This window comes from Fundulus heteroclitus, chromosome 12 (assembly GCF_011125445.2).
Source record: "Fundulus heteroclitus isolate FHET01 chromosome 12, MU-UCD_Fhet_4.1, whole genome shotgun sequence".
NCBI classification, from domain to species: Eukaryota; Metazoa; Chordata; class Actinopteri; order Cyprinodontiformes; family Fundulidae; genus Fundulus; species Fundulus heteroclitus.
This window is the reverse complement of record NC_046372.1, coordinates 25,683,782-25,709,072: the sequence shown is the minus strand read 5'-3', so window position 1 is coordinate 25,709,072 and position 25,291 is coordinate 25,683,782. Positions and strand designations below refer to the sequence as shown.

Genomic DNA, 25,291 nt, shown 5'->3' with positions numbered 1-25,291 from the left:
TAGGCTTTTTTATCTTTATGCCACTGATAAATAACTGAACTCACTAAAAATATGTTAACAGAAGATGATCCTTAAAAAGCATTTTTTTTGCGTAATTCAGTGAGTTAATTAGAACTTTGCCATTTCCATCAACCTGTTCTGACACAATTTGTCAAAATGCGGATTAAAATAAACGCGACCACTGACACTGGGCCAGTATTTTTTCTGAACCGATCCTCAATTGGAAAACTTCAGCTCAAACCGGGTTCTGGCTCCGTAGAGGCCAGTCGGCTCCTTCTGGGTCTCAGGCGTCACACCTTTCTCCTTTCCCCTCAACAGAAAACGGTGGACTGCATGACGACCATGTCGGTGCCCTCCACGCTGGTCAAATGCCTCTACCTGTTCTTTGACCTGCCCCACATGGCAGAGGCCCCCGCGGGCCCCCCTCCACAACCGCCGCCACCCCCACCCAACCAGGAGAAGACCCCAGGCCAGGCCCAAACCCAGCCAGAGCTGCCCCTGGCTGACCGCCGAGCGCTGCTGCAGAAAGTCTTTGTCCAGGTAGGAAAAAAAAGGTTTATCTCATCAAATCGACCTTCTCTGACACCCAGTGGGTGGAGGCAGATCATCCTCTATTACCATCTAACATAGAAAGTACTCCTGGGTCAATGTGAGCTTCTGAGCTTTCTGTGTCTCTGCTCTGTCTTCTCTAACATAGAAAGTACTCCTGGGTCAATGTGAGCTTCTGAGCTTTCTGTGTCTCTGCTCTGTCTTCTCTAACATAGAAAGTACTCCTGGGTCAATGTGAGCTTCTGTGCTTTCTGTGTCTCTGCTCTGTCTTCTCTAAGCCCCAGTGGGTGGAGGCAGATGAGCGTTCACACTGAGCCTGGTTCTGGTTCTGCTGGAGGTTCTCCTCCCTGTTAAAGGGGAGTTTTCCTCTCCACTGTCGCTTCATGCATGCTCAGTATGAGGGATTGTTGCAAAGCCATCAACAATGCAGACGACTGTCCACTGTGGCTCTACGCTCTTTCAGGAGGAGTGAATGCTGCTTGGAGAGACTTGATGCAACCTGCTGGGTTTCCTTAGAGAGGAAACTTTCTCACCAACCTGGAGGATCTGATGGAAGCTGACTTTGGAAAGTGCTCAATTCAATTCAATTCAATTTTATTTATATAGCGCCAAATCATGAAACATGTCATCTCAAGGCACTTTACAAAGTCAAGTTCAATCATATTATACAGATTGGGTCAGATTATACAGATTGGTCAAAAATGTTCCTATATAAGGAAACCAGTTGATTGCATCAAAGTCCCGACAAGCAGCATTGTAGATGACGTGTATCATGAACTGGCGCTATATAAATAAAATTGAATTGAATTGAAAGTGCAGAATGGCTTTTAAAAATAGATGTTTGTCAGAGCTTATTTGCCTTATTTTTTAAGCTTTTTCGTTTGTAGTAAAAAATATTTTAACTCTAGAAGAGAAAAATATCTTGAATCCAGTTAATTATGTTAAATACCATAGATTGTGACGAGGACAGACGTGTATTCAGGGTGCTTGCGCAAGTCTTGAAAGTCTTAATAAGTATGGAATTTTGAAACACTGTTTTCCAGACCTTGAAAAGTCTTGAATTTTGTGTGAAAGTCTTAATAAAGTATGGGAAAAAAATGTGTGGTAGAATTTTACAGTATGCTCAAAGGCATTGTGAAAAGAGAAATAGGAAGGTAGGCTATAAAACTATAATTTTACTAACTGGTCACGTACTGTATTAGCCTAATGGAATCAAACACTTGTTTGATGTGAAATTCATGTACTTGTGATTTTCGTGTTTTGAAACGTTCATCAGTAAAAGCATAATTTACTGTGAATAATGCATTTGTTCATTGAATACTAGCCTATAAAAACTAACATTTCTAATAAACAGTTTGTAAAATCTCAACCAATGAAGTAGGCAGTAGGCACACAAGTATACAAGTACATAAAGTTAAGGTCTTGGGGAAAAAAAATATCAGTTTTAAAATAGTCTGGAATTTTAATTTGGAAAAAGAGCAAGCACCTGACTCTGGTGGATCCTTTTAATCCATCTTGTTGCTGATTTAAGTTTTCTTTAGAGAGGAGGACGTTCCTGGCTCCTTTAGTGGGGGAGTAGAGCATTTCCCATTGGTTTCCTTTCTACTTTGACAGATCCTGGTGAAGCTCTGCACCTTTGTGTCTCCGGCGGAGGAGCTGGCCCAGAAGGACGACCTGCAGCTGCTGTTCAGTGCCATCACCTCCTGGTGCCCTCCTCACAACCTGCCCTGGAGGAGGAGCGCAGGCGAAGTGCTCAGCACCATCTCCCGGCACGGACTCAGCGTCAACGTGGTCAAATACATTCACGGTATGCCGTATATGCTCCGGCATCCTTAGCCGTTTCAGGCATGTCGCACTTTATCTGTAGAGCAGCTTTAAATGTGCATAACACACCAGAAACTGGCAAAATGCACAGAAATGGGAAGTGTTAGCCAAATATTCACCCAGCAAATATTCAAATATCATTATCAATATAATACAACATTAATAGATTACATCGAAATCTGAAATAGTGGCAAGTACAAAATAGTCCTTTCTTTAAGTTTGATTAAATAAACTAGAAGTGAAATAATAATTAAGGCTGAATAATTAATTAAAGTTGAACCAAAAGCCAGACTGAATAGTTTAGTTTATTTAAATAAAGTTATTTTCTGTCAGCTCCTCGCAGTCGCAGTCAGTTTTGTGTCACATGTTTAATAACCTTGCCTTAATTGCGTTTTCCTCTCTCCAGAGAAGGAATGTCTGTCCACATGTGTCCAAAACATGCAGCAGTCGGACGACCTGTCCCCGCTGGAGATCGTGGAGATGTTCGCCGGCCTCTCCTGCTTCCTCAAAGACTCCAGCGACGTGTCGCAGACGCTGCTGGACGACTTCAGGATGTGCCAGGGTTACGCCTTCCTCTGCGACCTCATGCTCAGGTACGGCCCAGGGCTCCGTGCCCCGCTCGCTCACACGTTCGCTCAGGAACGGCTAAAAACATTGACGGTTTGCTGTTTCCAGACTGGAGCAGGGTAAAGAGGACGAATCTAAAGACGCCCTGAAGGATCTGGTGAACCTGGTCACCTGTCTGTGCACGTACGGCGTGACGGAGCTGAAACCCGCCGGCCTCACCACCGGCGCCCCCTTCCTGCTGCCGGGGTTCGTTCTCCCTCAGCCGTCTGGGAAAGGTATGGCACCGCAACCAGCAAAGCTTTCTAAATACTGTTTTGTTTTTTTATTATTTTCTTGTTCCCGTATCTTGTTGAGCTGCTGAAGGCTAAACCGGAGCCACAGATACGGAGGCTCAATGCATTAGAGCAGGGGTGTCAAACTCATTTTGGTTTAGGGGCCGCATTCAGCTTAATCTGATCTCAAGAGGGCCACACGAGTAAACTCATTGCAAGATTAAATAGAACTGATAAAAGTGGACTTGTTGTTGATTTTTATATTAAATTAATTTCACTTTTACACAATATATTATGAATAACCTCAGCGTTTTTAAGAAAAGTATGTGCAATTTCAACAATACTTTTACTCAGTTAAACATTTTCTTGTGCATTATGCATAGGAACTGATCACAGTGATTATACAATGTTGAAAAACATTTATTCACATTTTTTTGGAACTTAAAAACACTGTCCTGCATGACAAAATACATCAAACAGATAAAAATTAAGAAATGATTTAAATCTTTCCACACCTGAAGCTTAATCTGCTAATTAAAACACAGCGCCCCTCGTGGACATTATAGGAACTGCATATTTTCAATTAAACGAAGTAAGTGTTTTTTTCAATAATTGTTTTATCATTCTCTTCCTTTTATCTCCTCTTTCTTTCACCTTTTGTTTTTTTCTTCTTGTTCTTCCTTTCCTCTCCTACTTTCCCATTGTAGTGTCCATATCATTTGAGATATTCCCCGCATGAATCATAATAAAACTATTCACATTTATAAATCAAGTGGAGCATAATGGCAAAAGCAGTACTGCTCCACTTGTGAAAGTAAAATCTGGGGCTGGACTAAATTGTTCGGCGGGCCGGATCCGGCCCGCGGGCCGTATGTTTGACACCCCTGCATTAACGGATGCAAAGGTCGCAGCATAAAACATCTAAAACTGTCTGGAAACTTTCTGATCCACTGAATCGGTCCGTATCTGTTTCAGCTAGAAAGCTTTTCTGCTGTCGGCGGCCGTCGGTCGTTCATGAGCAGCGAATCGCTACACGGAGCCGACACGAGGGACTGGGAGACCTACCGCTAAACGGCTCAACGAAACCGGAGTTTATCACTTTAGTGAAAACAAATCAAAGACGCGTGATGGGGGAATCATGTTAACAATCGTTGCGTTAGCGCTGCTAGCATTGCTAACTAGCTGCAGCTTTTCTTTCCCTGTTAAAACCCAACATCCAGGTTTCCAGGCTTAACTTCCTGGTTAAAATCAGCCAAAATATGAGCTGCAGCACCAGCGCGCCGTGGCGTCTGGATGGGAGGGTGGATCCATCGTAAGGCTGGACGATATAGAAGAAACGCATATCGATAAAATAACAATATAGAGAATTATCAACAAATTGAAAATATGTGTTTTCAGTGCAGCCCTGGCCATTTTATACTGGTTCTTAGCAAATTATTTTAAGATACAGACACAAACACTGAATTTAAACTCAACCCTTTATTCAACCAATTTTTTACCAAAACTGCAAGTTTTTAAAAGAGAATAAAAAACGCGTGATCTTTGAAGTCTTTGAAGGGGGCGGAGCTTGGTTCCTGGGTCTGCGTTGTGATTGGTTGGGAGGATGTAATAACTGTAATATTAATCTACATGGCTAGAATTCAAAAGGAAGAAAAACTGTTATTCTATTGAACTTTTTACTGACCCTTTTTTTCTATTATCGATATACGTCTATCGATCGATATATATATTGTTATTGAATTATCGTCCAGCCCTAAATCCATCGCCTCTGCCTGATATCTGATCCAGGAATGATGTCGGTACCGGGTCCAATACAAATATAAGACCAGATCAGTCCTTTCTCTCACTGTAAATAATGTCTTTTTCAGTTTTTTTTTCACCGTTTTGCAATCAGGCAATTCAGTGAAGCAGCAGCTCCAGTTAGTATTAAGCTAAACATTCACCTTATGGCTAATTACGTCTGGGTGTTCACACTAAAGCTATAACAAACACTGTTTTGGACGGTTCTGGGTTGTAGCTGGAGAGCCTGTGTGTGCCGGGCTGCTCCCTGATTCCCAGATTCCTCTAACAGAACTGAAGACGTTCCTTCGTCTTCTCCAGCTAGATGGAGAGATGCTGCCGACTGTCGTCACTTTGGTTAAAGCTCCAACCAGAACGGGATCGGATGCAGTAAAGTCTGCTTGGATATCCCGCCTGCTGCTTTCTCTCGGCCAGATCGTAATCTGGGAAATTACTTTGATGCTTGGCTTGATCCCAGTAAGCTTCACCTGCGTGACAGACACCACGCTGCTCGCCACGCCGCCGGAGATGAGCCCCTCTAATCCCGCTGCATACAAATATCCTGCTCTGCTCCACCCTTTGTGTTCTGTGTTCTTGGTTTGTTTCTCCAGAAAAGGTTCTCCAGGTTCTGCGTTGGGTTTAAATGAGTTGGAGAACTCTGTGTTTTATGATAGAACAAGGCAACAGTTCTGCAGTTTTGTCAGATACTTGCTTTGTCCTTTGTATTTTTTCCCCTAAGTCAGAGAGACTCGTACTGAGCTAAACACAGAGTTCGGTGTGAAGACCTGTTTCAAACCCACAGAGAAACACTCATGTTTACCCACTCAGGGACTGTCCTGACTGTGTGGAAAGTCTTCACGCTAAGCCCTCCTGCTATATTATATCATTTTATATATTATATTACATATCATGTTATATGTTACATATCATGTTATATGTTGGAGGGGAGGTCTGCGCTGCTTACATGCCTGATTAAGCCTCAGTGTGCTTCAGTCTGAGGATGAGACGTTTATGTGTCAGTTTCCTCGTTTGTGTTGGTTCTGGGGGCAAAGTTCAGGCTCTCAGGTTAGATGCTTCCTTCTTTCCTCACTCCCTTTCTTTTTTTCTTCTTTCCCTCCTTCCCTTCTTTCTTAACTCCTGAAAAGAAAATCTGCACACCTTGTTAATTGCATATTTGTTTAATGTACTCTAATAACACGCTCACAATACAGATTCTGTGATTCCTTCCTTCCACCATCCCTTCCTTCCTTCCTTCCTTCCTTCCTTCCTTCCTTCCTTCCTTCCTTCCTTCCTTCCTTCCTTCCTCCCTTCCTACCACCCACCCTTCCTTCCTTCCTTCCTTCCTTCCTTCCTTCCTTCCTCACTTCGTTCGTTCGTTTGTTCCTTCCTTCCTTCCGTCCTTCCTTCCTTCCTACCATTCTTCCTTCCTTCCACCCTCCCTTGCTTCCTTCCTTCCTTCCTCCCTTCCTTCCTTCCTCACTTCGTTCCTTTCTTCCTTCCTTCCTTCCTTCCTCCCTCACTTTGTTCGTTCGTTTGTTCCTTCCTTCCTTCCTTCCTTCCTTCCTCCCTTCCTTCCACCCTCCCTTCCTTCCTTCCTTCCTCACTTCGTTCGTTCCTTCCTCACTTCCTTCCTCACTTCGTTCGTTCGTTTGTTCCTTCCTTCCTCCCTTCCTACCACCCTTCCTTCCACCCTCCCTTCCTTCCTTCCTTCCTTCGTTCCTTCCTACGTTCCTCCCTTCCTTCCTTTCTCACTTCGTTCCTTCGTTCCTTTCTTCCTTCCTTCCTTCCTACCTTCCTCCCTTCCTTCCTTCCTCACTTCGTTTGTTCGTTTGTTCCTTCCTTCCTTCCTTCCTTCCTTCCTTCCTCCCTTCCTACCACCCTTCCTTCCTTCCTCCCTCCCTTTCTTCCTTCCTTCGTTCCTTCTTACCTTCCTCCCTTCCTTCCTTCCTCACTTTGTTCCTTCCTTCCTTCCTTCCACCATCCCTTCCACCATGCCTTCCTTCCTTCCTTCCTTCCTTGCTTCCTTGCTTCCTTCCTTCCTTCCTTCCTTGCTTCCTTCCTTCCTTCCTTCCACCATGCCTTCCTTCCTTCCTTCCTTCCTTCCTTGCTTCCTTCCTTCCTTCCTTCCTTCCTTCCTTCCTTCCTTCCATCTACCATCCCTTCCTTCCTTCCTTCCTTCCATCCACCATCCCTTCCTTCCACCATCCCTTCCTCACTTCTTTCCTTCCTTCCTTCCTTCCTTCCTTCCATCATCCCTTCCTTCCTTCCTTCCTTCCTTCCTTCCATCCACCATCCCTTCCTTCCACCATCCCTTCCTTCCTTCCTTCCTTCCTTCCTTCCTTCCTTCCTTCCTTCCTTCCTTCCTTCCTTCCTCCCTTCCACCATCCCTTCCTCACTTCTTTCCTTCCTTCCTTCCTTCCTTCCATCCTTCCTCCCTTCCACCATCCCTTCCTCACTTCCTTCCTTCCTTCCTTCCTTCCAATCAATCAGTTAATGGAATGGATTATTCCTCTCTCCGTTCCTCCAGTTTTCATGATTCTATATTTAAATCCTGACCATTTTAAAAACATCCTCCATAATTGAACTCTATTCTGAAAAAGGTGCTTCGTTAGACGTGAATCGTGTCTCGGCAGCCTCTCTGTTTCCTGACCACTGATTGGTTTATGCATCACCTTCACTTTAGATGTAAATGGTTATTTCTGGGGGGAAAAAATTAAATAAATAAATAAAAATAAATAAATAAATGGTTATTTCTCCTCGTATTGTCCCTCTTAAACCCTCCTTTTCCTCTGCAGGTCACACGGTTCGTAACATCCAGGCCTTTTCGGTGCTCCAGAACGCCTTCCTGAGGGCCAAAACCAGCCGCCTGGCCTGCATGCTGCTGGACGCCATCGGGAACATCTACGCGGCAGAGCCGGCCAACTACTTCCTGCTGGAGTCCCAGCACACCCTGTCGCAGTTCGCGGAGCGCGTGGCCAAACTCCCAGAGGCCCAGGCCAAGTACTTTGAGCTCCTGGAGTTTGTGGTCTTCAGCCTGAACTACGTTCCGTGCAAGGAGCTCTTCAGCGTTTGCGTGATGGTGAAGTCGAGCACCTCGCTGTCCTGCAGCATCACCGCCGTCAGGACGCTGCTGAAGCTGGCGAGGCACGACCCGGTGTTCAGCGACGTGCTGCGGGAGGTCGGCCTCCTGGAGGTGATGGTCAACCTGCTGCACAAGTACGCTGCCTTGCTCAGGGACCCGGCCTCGCAGCAGCTGCCACAGAATAACGACCAAGGTGAGTCTGAAGCAGCCGTTCAGGACCATTTAATCTGAGCAATAGTTTAAAGTACTTCTTGATTCTGAGATCGACCAACTCGGAAATACATGCATTAGTGACCATATTTAAAAAAAAAATGTAGCATTAAGATCGTGATTGCGCCGTTAGAAGATTTTTAAGGACTTAAAATTGTCCCTCAGCGACGCTAGGCTGAAAATCCACACTTTATGTCGATGACGTGGTTTGTAGGCGTTGCCCAGGCTACGCTACAGAGAGTTCAATGAAGTACACCACGAGAAGTTCAGATGGTTATCCACAAAGTGATGATTTTAACACGAACGACAGCACAAGCGTCTGTTACGACTCGGGTAAGTCTGAGAAAAACATTTTAGGAGAATAAACGGAATGGTTTGCTGATGTATAATTGGAATTGGTGCTCATAATCGCGGTCATGGCTGACCGTTCGGATGTAAACACGGAAACAACTCGTTGAATCTCGATTGTCTGGCATCGTTTATGACGGCTGATAGACCCACAGCCCTTTTCGGTTCAGCGTTTATTTATTTTTATTTTACAATTTTGTAAACAACAGCTGCCGATTAAACTGAATGTTACAATCTTGACATGATTATATGAGTTGTTTTACCGAGAAACCGATCAGAAGCGCCGTGAAACCCCGCCTCTCTGGCTGCAGCTCCCGACTCAGAGGGGAACAAATTTTCACAGGGGAACTGAATTTTGCACAACACCGGGACTTTTTTGGTTCGGAAATGTGTGTAAGGAGACATTATCCTTGTTGGTATGTGACCAACCATAAGCCACACACTTTTTAGCCATGTTTAATCCGTCTATTTGTCTTTGAGAAAGTGAGTTTGCAACCAGGAAGTATCTTGTTACCATGTCAACAGATCAACGCCTACCCACATATTACGTCATCGGTCATGAAACATTTTTTTATGAGCCTTGAGCTAAAAAGCCTTAAAAATCCACTTTTTCATCAACTTTAAAAAAAAAATTTCCTCAGGTCATAATAATATGTGAACTTTCTAACAACTAGCAACTTGTATGATCTCAGAATCAAGAAGTACTTTAACGCTTTTTTTTTTTTTAGTCTTGGCAGAGGTTAACCATCTTAAACTCTTTGTTTGCGACAGCCAGGCTAATGCTTTGGTCGGGTAAAGACTGGAATAATTCATAATTCAACTAAAAAAGAATTGAGCGTCCGTTGCTTTGTAAAGTGCTAAAATGGTTGTTCTGATCCGAGACACAAAGAACAGGTTAGCTTTGCAAACCGATCCAAACTGTGCCACTTGTGATAAAGTTCATGCAAGGCTTGTGGTTTGGTTTCTTCAGATCGATTTTAAAGTTGAAATAACCAAATGAGAAACGGAAAAACCCCAGAAAGTGTGTTTTATAAAAGTTGGAAGAAGGTTCTCTGGTCAGACGAGATTAAAACTGAACTGGTTGTGTGTGGCAGAAAACTGCCTGTAGATAATAGATTCTTGGATTAAAATGTTTTTTTAATAATAATCTGTGAAAACTTCTGCCTTTTTGTAAAGATTTGTAGCATTAACGTGAAACACTACACGTAAAGATCGGATCCACAGCATTGTGTCCGAGTTGAAGTGAAACCCCAGTGAAGTTGTTATCTATCAAACAGAATTACATCACGTATAAAGACTGTATGATACGGCTTATTGTTGAGTCTAGCAGTGCGTCTGTGTAGCTTATGCTGATGTTCATTGTGTTTTTTCTCTGTTTCCCTGCTCCACTCAGCCGACAGCAAAAACACGGCAGTAGCAGACGAGCAAAAGCAGCTGGCCTGGCTGGTGATGGAGACCCTGACGGTGCTCCTGCAGGGCTCCAACACCACCAACACTAATGCCGGTAAACACTCACACTCTGCAGAAAGCTCTTAGCGGCTCCTAAAACCCACTTGAACTCCAGACAGATAGTATATAGTAAAAAGCTCCAGAGGCATTTTGGCTCAGACAAAGCTCCCAACCTGCAGCCTGGTGGGTTGTAAACCCTTTAAGGCAGGCACACCTTCAACTGCTGTCTGTTCAGAAGGGTGCAGAAGAGTAACTGTTTTATTTATTTAACAAATGTGTCCCTGTCTGGTGCTGTTTCTGTGACGCATCTGTGTTAGATGAATATATTCATCGGTCCATCATTCATCCAGCTGTCAGTCCTTAAAGGAGCAATGAGTGATTTTCACCACTAGGTGGAGCTTGAGCTCCGTCTGTAGACCAAAACAAGACGTGTATCAAGCCACGCCTCTCTACCTCCACCAGCTCCAACCTGGCACCCATTTACCCTCCGTCTCTCATCCATCGCCCCATATGTGCATATTTGGAAGGGATAAATTCACAGCATCACCTTTAGGAGGAACATTTCCGCTGGGCGTGGTCTCCTCCATCTTGTGCTACGTAGCATTGGTCCTGCAGTGGCATTTTAGGGGCAGTGAGGGACTACGTCCTGAGTGGCAGCTGTTCAGGTGCGCACACACCTGGCCCGGCTACGTAGACAAGAGGCTGGAGAACAACACAAACAGATGGTGTGTGACCTCATAGTCCATCTAAAAAGACACCTTCAGGATTTTATCTCAGCGTAGCGGTGGTGCACACATCTGGTGTTTCGCCCGCTGTTCAAAACGTAAATCCAAGCTGCAGTTAAGATTATTCTATCGGTATTGAAATCTTCGAATTCCAAAACACGAGTGAATCACAGACATGTTCCGATGCAGCAGCGTTAAAAAAAAGGTTCAAGCAGTGATCAAAGGCAAAGAAAAAACATCCAAAGCTTAAAGCGGTCAGCAAAAAGTAGACGTTCCCCAGTCACTCACTCACTACACTGCAAAAAGGGAACTCAAAGTAAGTAACATTTTCTTTAAATTTGTGTACTTTTCCTTGATTTGAGCAGGTAAATAAGACTATTTTGCACCTAAAATAAGAACAATTCATCTCCATCTTCTTATTTAGCACAGGATAACTAAATATCTTATTTTAGGGGTAAAAATACTCATCCCATTGGCAAATTGTCTTATTTAGCTGTTCAAATCAAGGAAAAATATACTCCAAGAAGATTTTACTTACTTTTAGTTCCCTTTTTGCAGTGTAAAACTACTCAGTTGAGGATTTTACAATCACTACCGACACCACGTGATCAGAACTACGCCTGTCCAAAACACTGTGAAACCATTTTAGTTTCACACATCAGCACGTCAATCATTCTCCGTCAGCAAGGGAACATCTCAGCTTTAGTCTCCCAACGGACCCCTGGGGGGGGGGGGGTTAAAAAAAGCTCCAATCTGCTGGATGTGAGGAGCTGGTATCACTCAGACCTGCGTTAGCGTGTGTTTGTGACTCAGTCTGCTGCTGCAGGAACTCTGAGTCACGACAACAAGCATTCAGCAGCTCGGCTCCCTCTGACCCCACGGCGGCTGCTTGTTGTCGTTGGGAGAAGCATGACGTGGGAGATATTTGCAGCGCTTCCCTCTGATTACATTTGCATCGCGCACCTGGAGCTGTTAGCTGCCACGCCGGCGTGGAGAGGAATCCACAGGAGACTCATGAATTACCAGTTCTGGAAAAACCAGAGCTCTGGTTCAGGCAAAACAAGAGATGTTTGTCGTTAGAGACTAACCTGGACGTGTTTGTTGTCAACGAATGAATAATAAATGGATGAATAAAACCGTATAAAGGAACACACGAGGGTCTTCAGTAATAGTAAGGAAGGCTGTTTTTGTCTGAGTAGATAATATTAATTCTTGACTTAAAAGAGAATGGTCAGCAAAATTTATTTTGAAGCTGACCGTATAAAAAGTCTGAAGATAATTTGCAGTAAATATATAAATAGAGACTAGCTCTAGTTGATTGTGAAGCTCGGCTTGCTTATATTGTTGGCACACTGCAAAAAGTGAACTTAAAGTAAGGCAAAATTCTTAAAATTAGAGTATTTGTCCTTGATTTGAGCAGGTAAATAAGATTGTCTGTGATTGGAATGAGTATGTTGACCCCAAAAATAAAAGACTTAGACATACTGCACTTGAAAAAAGATAATGGGAGATGAGTTGTTCCTATATTAATGCAGAAATACTCATTCCAGTGACAGATAATCTTATTTACCTGCTCAAAGCAAGGACAAATACACTAATTTCAAGAACAAATTACTTTTAGTTCACTTTTTGCAGTGCATATTTAATGTGTTTCTGTAACTCAGTCGTTCTGCTCTTTAGCTAAAACTCAACAAACTTTCAGACATTTGAGATTAGAGCTTAATTGCGTTATATTTACATGTTTTCTCAGTCTAGGCCACATTCCTATGTTTTTTTTCTGTGTGTATGGTGCTGCTTATCTTGACCGGGACACCAGAGGAAAAAAAAAGATATATATTTTTACCTGAATGGGATCTTCCTCCTGAAATAAAGGTTTAAATTTCAGAACACTGTGCAAAAAAACAAGATTCAAACCAGTGTGAAAGTTTTACCGTGCCCTAAAACCAGTAGGGAGGGGTATATGATTTACTTTTTAATTTGCAGATATTCTTCACAAAATGGCTTTATTTTGATCATGTGATGGCATCAATGCTGCTGAAACCTCAGAAATCTGGGTTTTATTTGGCGTCTCCCTCTTTCTCCCCCCTCAGCTCTGTTCAGAGAGTTCGGCGGCGCTCGCTGCGTCCACAACATCGTGAAGTACCGTCAGTGTCGGGAGCACGCCTTGCTCATCATCCAGCAGCTCGTCCTGTCGCCCAGCGGCGACGACGACATGGGGACGCTGCTGGGCCTCATGCACTCAGCGCCGTCCAGTGAGCTGCAGCTGAAGACCGACATACTGAGGGTAACGACACAAATCCTCCTTTAGTCCAAAGCTCTGACTCAGATGGGCTTTTTTTAATGGACACAACTAATTTTCCCCTCACTGTCTCACTTTTATCAAGACTTAATGCAATTGAACGCTCATCTGCCTCCACCTACTGGGGCTTAGAGAAGACAGAGCAGAGACACAGAAAGCACAGAAGCTCACATTGACCCAGGAGTACTTTCTATGTTAGAGAAGACAGAGCAGAGACACAGAAAGCACAGAAGCTCACATTGACCCAGGAGTACTTTCTATGTTAGAGAAGACAGAACAGAGACACAGAAAGCTCAGAAGCTCAAATTGACCCAGGAGTACTTTCTATGGTAGATGGTAATAGAGGATGATCTGCCTCCCCTGATGATGTCCCAGCTAACAGAACGCCAGACCAGGTGTACCTTCTATGAAGAGAAAAATGACAGCGAACAAAAAGTTAAAAGAAATAACAACAAACAATGCAGATTGGAGAGCAGTAGGAGAACTAAATAATATTTCCTGTTTTAGCTCCAGATTACTAAAAAAATGTTTTTGACTGAACACCAGAATAATGCAAGACTTTCTTTAAATTCACTAACATTACCATTTTAGGATGCCTTCAAAACAATTAGGAAAGCACTGATGATGATGATGATGACGATGATGATGATTTACAACAATTGCGTTAACCAGAGGCGCGCCTGGCATCTTCCTTCAGTAACGTCATAGAAAAATCAAAAGGAAAATGAGATTAGGTTTCAGGAGGAGAATTCTGGACCTTCACAGGTCTGGAAGATCTTTAGCTACAATTTCCAGATGCCTCTCCAAACAGTTGTAAGCATCATGAGAAGTTCATGATGGAAATTATTGTGTTTGGGTCAAAAATGTGTGAAATAACCTCCGAGCAAAAGCAAAAAGCCTTGTGAGGACGCTTATCCACAGTTGGACAAGCCGCGTACCAACATGGGCTGAAAGACCACTCAGCAATGAAGAAGCAAAAAGAAAAAGTCCAGATTTCAGTTTGCAAATGAACCCGGGGACGAAGAGTTGGGTTTTTGATGTGATCTGTGGTCTGCTGAAACCAAAGCTGAAGCGTTTTTTAAAAAGTTAACTATAAAACACGTAAACGCAAACATAGAGGAGTGCTGTGCAGATAAAAGCAATAAAATGCCAGTAGGATCACAAGATGCTATTGGTGATCATCCAGGAAGATAAAACTTGCTCTTAAATGGGTCTTTCAAATGGACAATGATAACACTAAATCAGTTTTAAAGTCGCTTAAGGACAACAAAGTCAATGTTTTGGAGTGGCCAACACAAAACCCTGATGTTAATCTCATAGAAAGTATTCAAGCAATGCCTTAAAATGATTGAGATTCCTGCAAACTGTCAAGGATAATAACAAAAAAAACTTCTTGACTCAAGTCATACACCTCAAATAGCAAATCTGCTAAATATGAAAGAAGCACATGTAAACTTAGGACTTTAAAAAAAGTAATAAATGTTTTCCCTCATTCTGGCATTTAGTAAATAGAGATGATTTTGGTTATCGTAACTGACCTAAATCTGAAAGGTTTCCTCTGAATTCATGTCAAAAAGAGAAAAAAAAATCAGTTTCTCTATACTTTAAATGTCTGGATTTAACTATAGATTGTCATTTTTTAAAAAACTTTTCTCATTCAAGCTTTGATCATTTGGCTGCTTCATTATTTTTATTTATTGTGGAGCCAGAAGCAACTGAGCAAACATAAAGTCTGCGGCTACAAAAGCTTGTCAGTAAATCCCGGTAAGAAACGTCGAGTCGAGAAAGTGAAGGATTTCAGAAATCAATATGCATTTGTAGCGCTGCGCACAGTAATTGCTTCAAAGCGGGATCTCTGAGAGTTAGGTGCACATAAAAGCTGCAGCCGTACACACACCTCCACACACTCACAGGATGAGAGGCCGGCTCATTTTCTCAGGCATAATTGCATTTTTTAAACTCCTTCCCCCCCAGAAGAAGTAAATCTCGTGCCTTCTCAGGGCTGCGGCTGGATTAACTTGTCAGCATTTTACTTCAGTTTCACTAATCATGGATTTTAATTATCACCATAAAAGAAACTGCACACAGCTCACATCCTTTAACTCGATTAAAACGGGCCCTTTATTTGTGCGCTGTAATGCTCTGAATTAATTCAGATTAATCTTTGGCTCAACCCCAATGAAAGTCCTCATCTTCTCACTTCTTACAGGTGAAAAAAAATCCATCAAGGATTTGTTGCATTAATCTTTCAACACTTTCACATGGAGGCGATTTTCCCAGTGTGACGTTAGAGGACGATAATGTCTGCGGCATCCTGCGATTGGTTTAATAAAAACTTTGTGCTGACTCCAGTGGCACCGCTTTAATGAAGCAGGAAACAGCTGGAAGCAACGCATCACCGTTTAACTTCTGCTTTTTTTATGCGTGCCTGCTATCCCGTTTACGCCGTTAGGTGGAATATAGCTGCAGCAGGCACTACAGCTGTCCGCATGGGCGACTGACTGCCAGATGATTGACCGAAATAAATATTTTTTTTTACATTTTTCACTTGTTCACTGCAAAAATGGATCTAAAAGTAAGTCAAATTTTCTTGAAATTAGTGTATTTGTCCCTGATTTGAGGAGCTAAATATGATGATCTGCCAATGGAATGAGTATTTTTACCCCTAAAATAAGATAATTAGACATACTGCACTTGGAATAAGGTGATGGAGATAAATTGTTCTTATATTAAGTTCAAAAATCTTATTCCATTGGCAAATGGTCTTGTTTACCGGCTCAAATCAAGGACAAATACACAAATTTCAAGAAAATCTTACTTACTATTAGTTCCCTTTTTTGCAGTGTTGTTGTTAAACTGCAAAAAATATTTTGTTTCTGAATAATAAAATTTAACCTTCCCTGCAGCATAGAAACTTTAAATTCAATTTTATTCATATAGCACCAATTCATGATACATGTCATCTCAAGGCTCTTTACAGTCAAAGTCAGAAAGTTTCCTCTCTACACTGCAAAAAAGGAACTCAATAAGTAAAATGTTCTTGAAATGTTTGTATTTTTCCTTCATTTGAGCAGATAAATAAGTATATTTGCCAATGAAATAAGAGTTTTGCACTTAAAATAAGAACAATTCATCTCCATTATCTTATTTCAAGTGCAGGATATCTAATTATCTTATTTTAGGGGTAAAAATACTCATCCCATTGGCGAATAGTCTTACTTATCTGCTCAAATCAAGGAAAAATACAACAATTTCAAGAAAATTTTATTTACTTTTAGGTATCTTTTTGCAGTCTAAGGAAACCCAGCAGGTTGCATCAAGTCTCTCCAAGCAGCATTCACTCCTCCTGAAAGAGCGTAGAGCCACGGTGGACAGTCGTCTGCATTGTTGATGGCTTTGCAGCAATCCCTCATACTGAGCATGCATGAAGCGACAGTGGAGAGGAAAACTCCCCTTCAACAGGGAGGAGAACCTCCAGCAGAACCAGAACCAGGCTCAGTGTGAACGCTCATCTGCCTCCACCCACTGGGGCTTAGAGAAGACAGAGCAGAGACACAGAAAGCAGAGAAGCTCACATTGACCCAGGAGTACTTTCTATGTTAGAGAAGACAGAGCAGAGACACAGAAAGCTCAGAAGCTCACATTGACCCAGGAGTACTTTCTATGTTAGAGAAGACAGAGCAGAGACACAGAAAGCACAGAAGCTCACATTGACCCAGGAGTACTTTCTATGTTAGAGAAGACAGAGCAGAGACACAGAAAGCTCAGAAGCTCACATTGACCCAGGAGTACTTTCTATGGTAGAGAAGACAGAGCAGAGACACAGAAAGCTCAGAAGCTCACATTGACCCAGGAGTACTTTCTATGTTAGATGGTAATAGAGGATGATCTGCCTCCACCCACTGGGGCTTAGAGAAGACGTTGGATAAGAAACCTAAATTTACTTTTTAAAATGTCAACTAAAAGCAGAATGATCAGGAAAAGCGTTATGGAGGCAAACACGCAGCGTGTCTTTCTTGCATTTTAAAGCCAGTTTGTCTGCTTTGCTGTAATATTTTGATGATCCCTGAAGCAGCCGTCTTTCCTGTCTTTAGGCTCTGTTGGCCGTGTTGCGTGAGAGTCACCGCACTCGCACGGTGTTCCGTAAAGTGGGCGGCTTCGTCTACGTCACCTCCCTCCTGGTGGCCATGGAGCGCTCGCTGTGCCAGCCTCCGCGGCACGGCTGGGAGCGGGTCAACCAGAACCAGGTCTTCGAGCTCCTGCACACGGTTTTCTGCACGCTCACCGCGGCCATGCGCTACGAGCCGGCCAACTCGCACTTCTTCCGCACCGAGATCCAGTACGAGAAGCTGGCCGATGCTGTGAGGTACCCGGACCGTTTTCATCCTTCACCAGTCTGCCTGCTGAGCAAATACCTTCATCTGATTTATTCTCTGCTGCACCGATATGTTAACATAACCCAAAGAGTGAGAGCAAAACATCCCCTTTTCCACCGAAAGTCCCACGGATTTTAATACCTGGGAATTGATATCACTTAATTAGTTTTGTAATTAAGCGATATCTTGATAAATTGAGCTTTACGCTGCTGCGTTCTTGTCTTGAAACATTGTATTTCTGTCACAGGAGGTGTCATGTATCAAACTTTAATCACAGTTGTGCTTCTGCTTAAACAATCTGCATTGATCCCGCACCCCTAACAAGTCCTGGGTAATGTAAAAATTGGGTGCAAAAACAGAACTAAAATAAGCTAAAATTGTCTTGAAATGAGTGTATTTGTACTTTATTTGAGCAGGTAAATAAGATAATCTGCCAATGAAATAAGATTTTTGCACTTAAGATAGGAACAATTCATCTCCATCATCTTATTTCAAGTGCATTATATCTAATTATTTTATTTTAGGGGTAAAAATACTCTTTCCATTGGCAGATAATCTTGTTTACCTGCTCAGATCAAGGACAAATACACTAATTTCAAGAAAATTGTACTTATTTTTTGTTCTGTTTTTGCAGTGTACAATTGTGTTGGGACATACTGCACTGCAAAAAACGGATCTAAAAATAAGTAAAATGTTCTTAAAATTAGTGTATTTTTCCTTGATTTGAGCAGGTAAATAAGATGATCTGCCAATGGAATGAGTGTTTTGACCCCTAAAATAAGATAATTAGATAAACTGCACTTGAAATAAGATGATGGAGATGAATTGTTCCTATCTTAAGTGCAAAAAATCTTATTCCATTGGCAGATCATCTTATCTACTCAAATCAAGGACAAATGGACTAATTTTAAGAACATTTTACTTATTTTTAGTTCTGTTTTTTCAGTGTGGGGGCTTTCAAAAGCCCCGGCCAATGGCTGAAAGAAAGAAAAGAGGTTTTCAAGTGTATTTGCAAAAAGGGAACTAAAAGCAAGTAAAAATTTCTTGAAATTAGTGTATTTTTCCTTGATTTGAGTAGATAAATAAGATGATTTGCCAATGGAATGAGTATTTTTACCCCTAAAATAAGATAATTAGATATCCTGCACCTAAAATAAGATGAATTGTTCCTATTTCTAGTGCAGAAATGTCATTCCATTTGCAAATAATGTTATTTACCTGCTTAAATCAAGGAGAAATACACACATTTCAAGAAAATGTTGCTTACGTTTAGTTCCCTTTTTGCAGTGCGGTGGGAATAGGATCTTAAATAATGAATATAGGGCACACTTGAATTGCTGTAATATTATTTGGACTTTTTACACCTATAAAGCTTTCTTTTGAGGACTCCACCTGTCTTGATAACCCTTTTCCTCCCATCCACCAGGCTGCTGGGGTGTTTCTCCGACACCAAGAAGCTGGGCCCCACAGGAGTGTTCCCCTCCAACGCTCAGCCTTTCCAGAGGCTGCTGGAGGACGAGGCTTCCTCTGGAGGCTGCGCTGGAGACAGCGTCTGTCCCACGCTCAAACACTGCAGCAAGCTTTTCATTTACCTGTACAAGATGGCCACCGACTCCTTCGACAGGTAGGGGAACTACGGAAGGCCTTGTACTGGACTCCTAGGGGCAAAATAACATCTGCATTAAACATGAGAACAGTTGCTTCCATCCGATGTCGGAGTAGCTGCAATGATCTTAGAGGACAATATGACGATGGTGCCTTCTGGTTCAGAGGTTCAGTTCATCGTCATCATGATACCCAGCAGATATTCAAATGTCGGGAGACTTTAAGACCATAAATTGGTCAGAGATCTGCTGCCAGTTTACTTGTTGTAAAGATTTTGGATGAATCAAAATGAAGTGGATCCGTTCACAGTTTCAGTAAATTGGTAATTAATGGGTTGTTTGGAAGTAAATAAGGAACTTCTGAAATGTTGCTGAGCATATTTTTAATTTTTTTTGGTCATTGACGGCTCTGTTCGCTTTATTTATGTCAATCAGATCACAGTTACGTGTGCTGTGGGGAAATAAATGAGATATCTGAGTACTGTTGTAATGAAGACCACTTAAAAACACTTCAATCTTCTTCCTTACAGCAGTTTGGAAGAGATGGTTTATACTGAGAGAAGACTGTTTTTTGGGACATATCTTTGTTTTAAAACTGCAGAGGTTATGCATTGCATTGCATCGTTAGGGCGATAATATCCAAAGAAAAATGTAATTTTGTCCACGGAAAGAAAACCCACCAGAGGCTATCAGCATAATAATGTAAAGACATAACCATAAATTCACAGTCATCAGATTAGGGAAAGCAAAGTTCAATCACATCCAACGGCGCTTTTCCATCACGTCTGCTTCACATAAATGCAAATAAACACGCAGAGGAGACCTGATGTCTCTGTAGCATCACAGAAGCGTCGAGTCGCCCGGATCATTCACACAGCGCTTCATCGGAGGCCGATGTTTTTAGATTTCTCCGGCTAGCATTGTGCCGACAGATGCTGCTTAAACTGAGAGCACTCTCTGCTTCTGTCGACTCTATTATTAGATAACTCAGTTTAATTTAGACCAAATCATAATGTGGAAATTAAAATAAAACAAAAGTAATCTTGAGGTCCCAAAGAAACAAACAGGCTTTGTCTAAAAAAAAAAAAAAAGACATATTTTAGTCCTTTTTGATGTGACAGTGTGACGCTGGTCCACCGTCCTGCTCAGTCAGGCTCACCATCTGAGCTCTGGCACTCAGTGGGTCGGTCACGGAGCTCGTTGAGGCTCAGGGTGAGCCGACAGCGGTGCCAAACCTGGCATCCATTTCTGTTTACACTGCAAAAAGGGAACTCAAAGTAAGTAAAATTTTCTTGGATTTATCCTAGATTTGAGCAGTCAAATAAAACTATTTGCCAATGGAATAAGATTTTTGCACTTAAAATAAGAACAATTCATCTCCATCTTATTTCAAGTGCAGGATATCTATTTGTCTTATTTTAGGGGTAAAAATACTAATTCCATTGGCAAATAGTCTTATTTAGCTGCTGAAATTGAGGAAAAATTTACTAATTTCAAGAAAATTGCACTGACTTTGAGTTCCTTTTTTGCAGTGTATCCGGTGACCAGGAGCTCGTTGCTGCTGTGGTAAGCTGACAGTCCTTAAAACCTGAGGAAACGTGAAAACCAGAAGGTTGCTCCAGTGTCCGTTCAGACGAGCTGAAGCTGTTGAACCGGCTCACTTCCTTTCCGCCTGAGCTTCCTTTCTGTCATTTTTAACAACACCTGGATGGAAATCCACGTGCATGTTCTCCAAACTGGAGCTTTGATGCACTTTTCTCTGCAGGCTTTCCACTAACAGCCTCTTTCCTTCTCTCCCCTCTTTCTCTTTTCTGCCCCTAACATCTGGCGCTGACTGGCTGATCATCCTCGGTCTGGGCTCCCTGCACGGCTGCACATAAATGCGTGTGTGTGGGCGGATGAATGAACCTGTGCTCCCCCCCCCCCCCCCCCCCTGTGTGTGTGTGTGTGTGTCTCACCTGTTTCTTTGTTTGCGGGCGTGTGCTGTCATGCAGTCGTGCAGAGCAGGTGCCTCCCTGCCTGACTCATGAAACCTCGCTGCCCTCGCCGTGGGGCACGCCTGCACTCGCCAGAAAGAGGTAGCTACGGCTTTCTGCCTTCTTCCCCATCACCTTCCTCTCCGTGTTTTCTCTGTCGATGCTAAGAGCGCTATGTCCTTCTGGGCTCCATGAAGTTTTGAAGCGTCCCATCTGCAGCAGTGGGAGCAGAAACGTATCTTGCTCCGCTTCAACACAAAATCAAAGAGAATTCATGTATTTTGAGTGTTTTGAACATTAAAAGAAAAAACTTAACAGAATAAAAAGAAAGGAAAGCAAAAAAAAACTGCACTGGATTATAAGACACACTAAATATTCTTCCCAACTGTGTAATATCTCTCCTCCACCTCCACAGCTCTCTATCATCTCTATCAGGAGGACAGAGTAGCTGGACTACACTGCCCTGTTTATAACATAAGACCAAAATAAACTTTTATATTGAATTAACTTAATAGGTTTATTGTTGCGAGCTCGTACTCCAGGCTGCCTTACATGAATGCACTTCTAGTTTAGACATTACAGTCAGGCAGTCTGGTAGACAGCTCAGGGGTCCTATCAGGTAGTGACACAGTGTACCGTAATGCTCCTAATATCCATTGAGTGGAGCGGCTTTGTTGCTAACCAAAGTCTTACTTACACATTTTAACAGATTTTTCAGCGCATTGTACCATAAAATCAGCCAGTAAGCACAACGGTGATCATAGATAAGGTGCAGCAACAATTTTTGAGAAGATTTAAGGATTTTAAGTGCGCCTTGTAGTCCAACAAATACAGCAATAACAAAACAGTACAGAAAATTAAACGCGTTTTATTAAATCATACATACTATTCACCTATAACATCTGTATTTTGTCTTCATTCAAGCTCTGACCTGGATTCAAAACTTTGTTTTGATATTGCTAATGTTTTTGTTTATGAAAAACATTTATGTGCACCACGTATAAAACTAGGTAAAAAAAAAAAAAGATTTTAATATTGCAATTTTTTTTTACCATTAATTTGAGTAAATGTATTCAGTTATAGAAAAATCCAACATCAAGAAGCACCTGTAGTGCTTCAGTTATTGGCACCCCTTGCAATTTTTATTAGATAAACCTTTTTCTAAATTTACAATTACCGTATGTTCCGGACTATAATGGGCACTTAAATGCCTTTAATTTTCTTTAATTTTCTCAAAAAACAACAACAGTGCGCCTTATAATCCAGAGCGCCCTATAGTGCGGAAAATATAGTAATATTTTATTGAATTAATTTGTGTCTAGAATCTTTTTTTTTTTGTAATTTAAGACATCTTGTTTCCAATGGGGTATGAATATTATGTGAAACAGACGATTTTCTATCAGCTACTCTTCAGAACGGGAAAGACAAGCGAACATGGCTCCAACCTAAAATATGTTTTTTTTAGACGAATTATTCGGGATGTTCATAATTGTGGAGGTTGCTGTAATTCTTTACCCAGTTTATTGGTCGGCATTTAATATTAAACCAGCTTTTGTGATTACGGGCTGTTGAAGAAGTCAGCACAAAAAAAATTGGAAGAATCTGTAAATAAGTCTTGAAGCGGGAATATAATTGTGTCCAATTAAACATTTTTTGATCTGACCGTTTTTAAGCACAGAGACAAAGCTTATTGTGCCTGAGCAGGTCATTTGGTACCCACTGGTGATATTCCCACAGCCTCATCAATGCACAATAGACCAAATTATACCCCCAAAACCTCAGATAAATTACATCTAGTCCCCTTTAAGAAGCTTTTATCAAGTTTTATTTTGGTGAAATGGATGAAAACTAGATTTTATCTCAAAGGTAAACTTGGTGTTTTTATTTTGGCAGCAGATATAATTGGCACATGGTGAAAAGTTGGACAATCGAACCCTTTAGAGTTTCCTGCCTCTCATCCAGCTGCTCCAGCACTTTCTGCTGACTCTTACTCTATTTTCTCTGGCAGGAATTTGCTGCTCCCCCCATCAGAGCCCTGCAGATCTCTGACTCATTACTCTGAATGGGACTGTGGTGTGAAAACTGCTGACTCATGTTATACAAAGTTTCAGCTTAGTAGCTGCGAACAACATTTATGTCCTCATTTCATGCGGCGCCTGAAGAGACGTTGACTCTTACTCTCAAAGTGTGATGCGTAAATGCAGGGTGGATATACTGTAGGGGAAAAAAATCTGTTTTCTTGTCTTTACCCTTTAGTTTTACATTTTGTTACGTTTTCCATCCTAGGTCTAAGTCCTTTATGGGTCTAATTTCCACCACTTTCTTTTTTTATTTAACTGTGATGTTATAACACCATCTTAAAAGTTTCAGTGAAGTTGCATACATATTTTTTTTTATGGATAAGCTGAATTTTCATTATATAAAAACTGTGGAGTGCTCAAAAGAATGTAATAAAAGATATAAGTTATCAGCGGAAAGGCTAAGATGTGACGTCTTTGCATTTTGAACCAACTGAAGACGGTTGATTGACGACTTGAATATAAAGCAAATTTAATAGTCAATTCTCCAGCCTGTAGACGTGGGAATAGTTTTCACCAGATGAATGCGATTTTAAAATGGTTTTACCTTTTGTTAAAAGATGTAATTGACTAAAATCTTGGTTTAATGTTGTGAAATATCCTGAACAGTACTGAGCTTAAATTACCAGCTTACTATAATTAGTGATTGGTTGCTCTCTATTTGAAGGTGTAAAAGGGTCTAAATACAAATACCCACCAGGCTTTTCAGATTTTTATTTGCAAAGGTTTTGAAACCTATGGATCGTGTTCATTTCACTTCAGATTTATGCGCTCCTTGGTCTTTCATAATCATTAAAAATAAATAAAATACATGAACGGTTGTAGTCCTAACCTGACAAAATGTGTAAAACAGTTCAAAGTGGCTTGAATAGTTTTGCTGTTTAACGATGGGACTCTGGCTCCACCCTGAGCTCTAAAGGTAATTGGAGCTTGGAGACTTTTATCGTATGCCGACGTCTCGAGCCTGCCGGGTTTAAGTTGGTTTATATGAGCCTTTAAATGGGAAAAGGCTTTAAAAAGAGAGTAGAAACGCTCATCTAATCATTTCTGTTTCTGCTCCCAGGCATGGTTACTACGGCACGTCGGGCCCTTCGGCTCCGGTCAAAGACCTGAAAGTCCACCTGGTGAACCCCTCCCACCCCGCTTCCTCGTCCGACATGGTGGTCATCCACCCAGGGGCCGTGTTGGCCATGTTGGACCTCCTTCCCTCCGTCTCCTCTGAGAGCCAGCCCGAGGTGAGAAGACCGGAGACTTTATTCTGATTCTGCCGTTACTTAGACGCCCGGAGATTAGAAATGAGTTTGGCACAGATGCCTGACGGGACGGCCCTCGGCTCCTAGCTGCGAGATCTAACTCAGCCTTTTCCTCCAGCATGCCCTGGACCTCCAGCTTGCCGTGGCCAACATCCTGCAGCTCCTGGTGAACAGCGAGAGGAACCAGCAGGTGCTGTGTGAAGCCTGCCTCCACCAGCGGCTGCTGCAGCGCTGCAGCCAGGCCCTCGGGGACGAAGACCACCCGCTGCACCCCCCTCTGCAGAGGATGTTCGAGAGGCTGGCATCGCAGGCCCTGCAGCCCATCGCACTCAGGTACCAACCCCCCCGCTCCTGGCTCTCCTTCAGAATCTGCCTGACCAACCGCAGGATGAAACATTTTGAATCCTGATTGATAGAAACAGGACCTCGGCTCTTATTGCATTCACTATTCTCATTCATGAATACGTTTGAAGAAGGAAAGATGGAGCGTTTTCCTGCTGGGGGGCCAGGAGTCTGCGCTGACAGGTTTGATGAGGCGGAGGGTTGGACATGCAGACCAAACGTAGCGTTTCTCGTTTCCCGTCCTACCGGTTAAATCAGACGGGCGGTCGGGGGTTCAGGGATGAGGGGAAGCTATTTAATGCGTGCATGGTTGCTTGTTTTTATATGTAAATACGGCCGTGTGGTAGTTCTCTCCAGCTTTAATGATGCTGGCTGAGAATAAACACATTTGCTTCTGTCAGTCTGTCTCCCGGCGCTCTCTCTGTCAGCCCGGCTCAACCATGCAGTTGCCCCCCCCCTTCTTGCTTTAACTTGTTCCTGTCAGTGTAGCTGGCAACAAAGCTCCTGTCTTTCTCTGTCTGGGATGTTGCTCTGAAATTGTCTGGTTGCTCCCGCTTG

General features: G+C 42.4%; 1 protein-coding gene across 7 annotated transcripts in view; it reads left to right on the top strand.

Moving 5' to 3' along the window:
• wdfy3 (WD repeat and FYVE domain containing 3) overlaps positions 1-25,291 on the top strand; it is a 161,496-nt gene that overhangs the window by 44,581 nt on the left and 91,624 nt on the right. For 6 of the 7 annotated variants that reach the window (XM_036144345.1, XM_036144341.1, XM_036144342.1 and 3 more), the window contains exons 5-16: positions 319-540; positions 2,164-2,356; positions 2,780-2,966; positions 3,049-3,215; positions 7,787-8,266; positions 10,025-10,135; positions 12,896-13,089; positions 17,199-17,470; positions 18,907-19,104; positions 21,079-21,162; positions 24,202-24,373; positions 24,510-24,724. In XM_036144345.1, coding sequence (XP_036000238.1) covers positions 319-540; positions 2,164-2,356; positions 2,780-2,966; positions 3,049-3,215; positions 7,787-8,266; positions 10,025-10,135; positions 12,896-13,089; positions 17,199-17,470; positions 18,907-19,104; positions 21,079-21,162; positions 24,202-24,373; positions 24,510-24,724 — 2,495 coding nt within the window. The remainder of the gene's footprint in view (positions 1-318; positions 541-2,163; positions 2,357-2,779; positions 2,967-3,048; positions 3,216-7,786; positions 8,267-10,024; positions 10,136-12,895; positions 13,090-17,198; positions 17,471-18,906; positions 19,105-21,078; positions 21,163-24,201; positions 24,374-24,509; positions 24,725-25,291) is intronic. The other variant, XM_036144346.1, reaches the window with a different exon arrangement.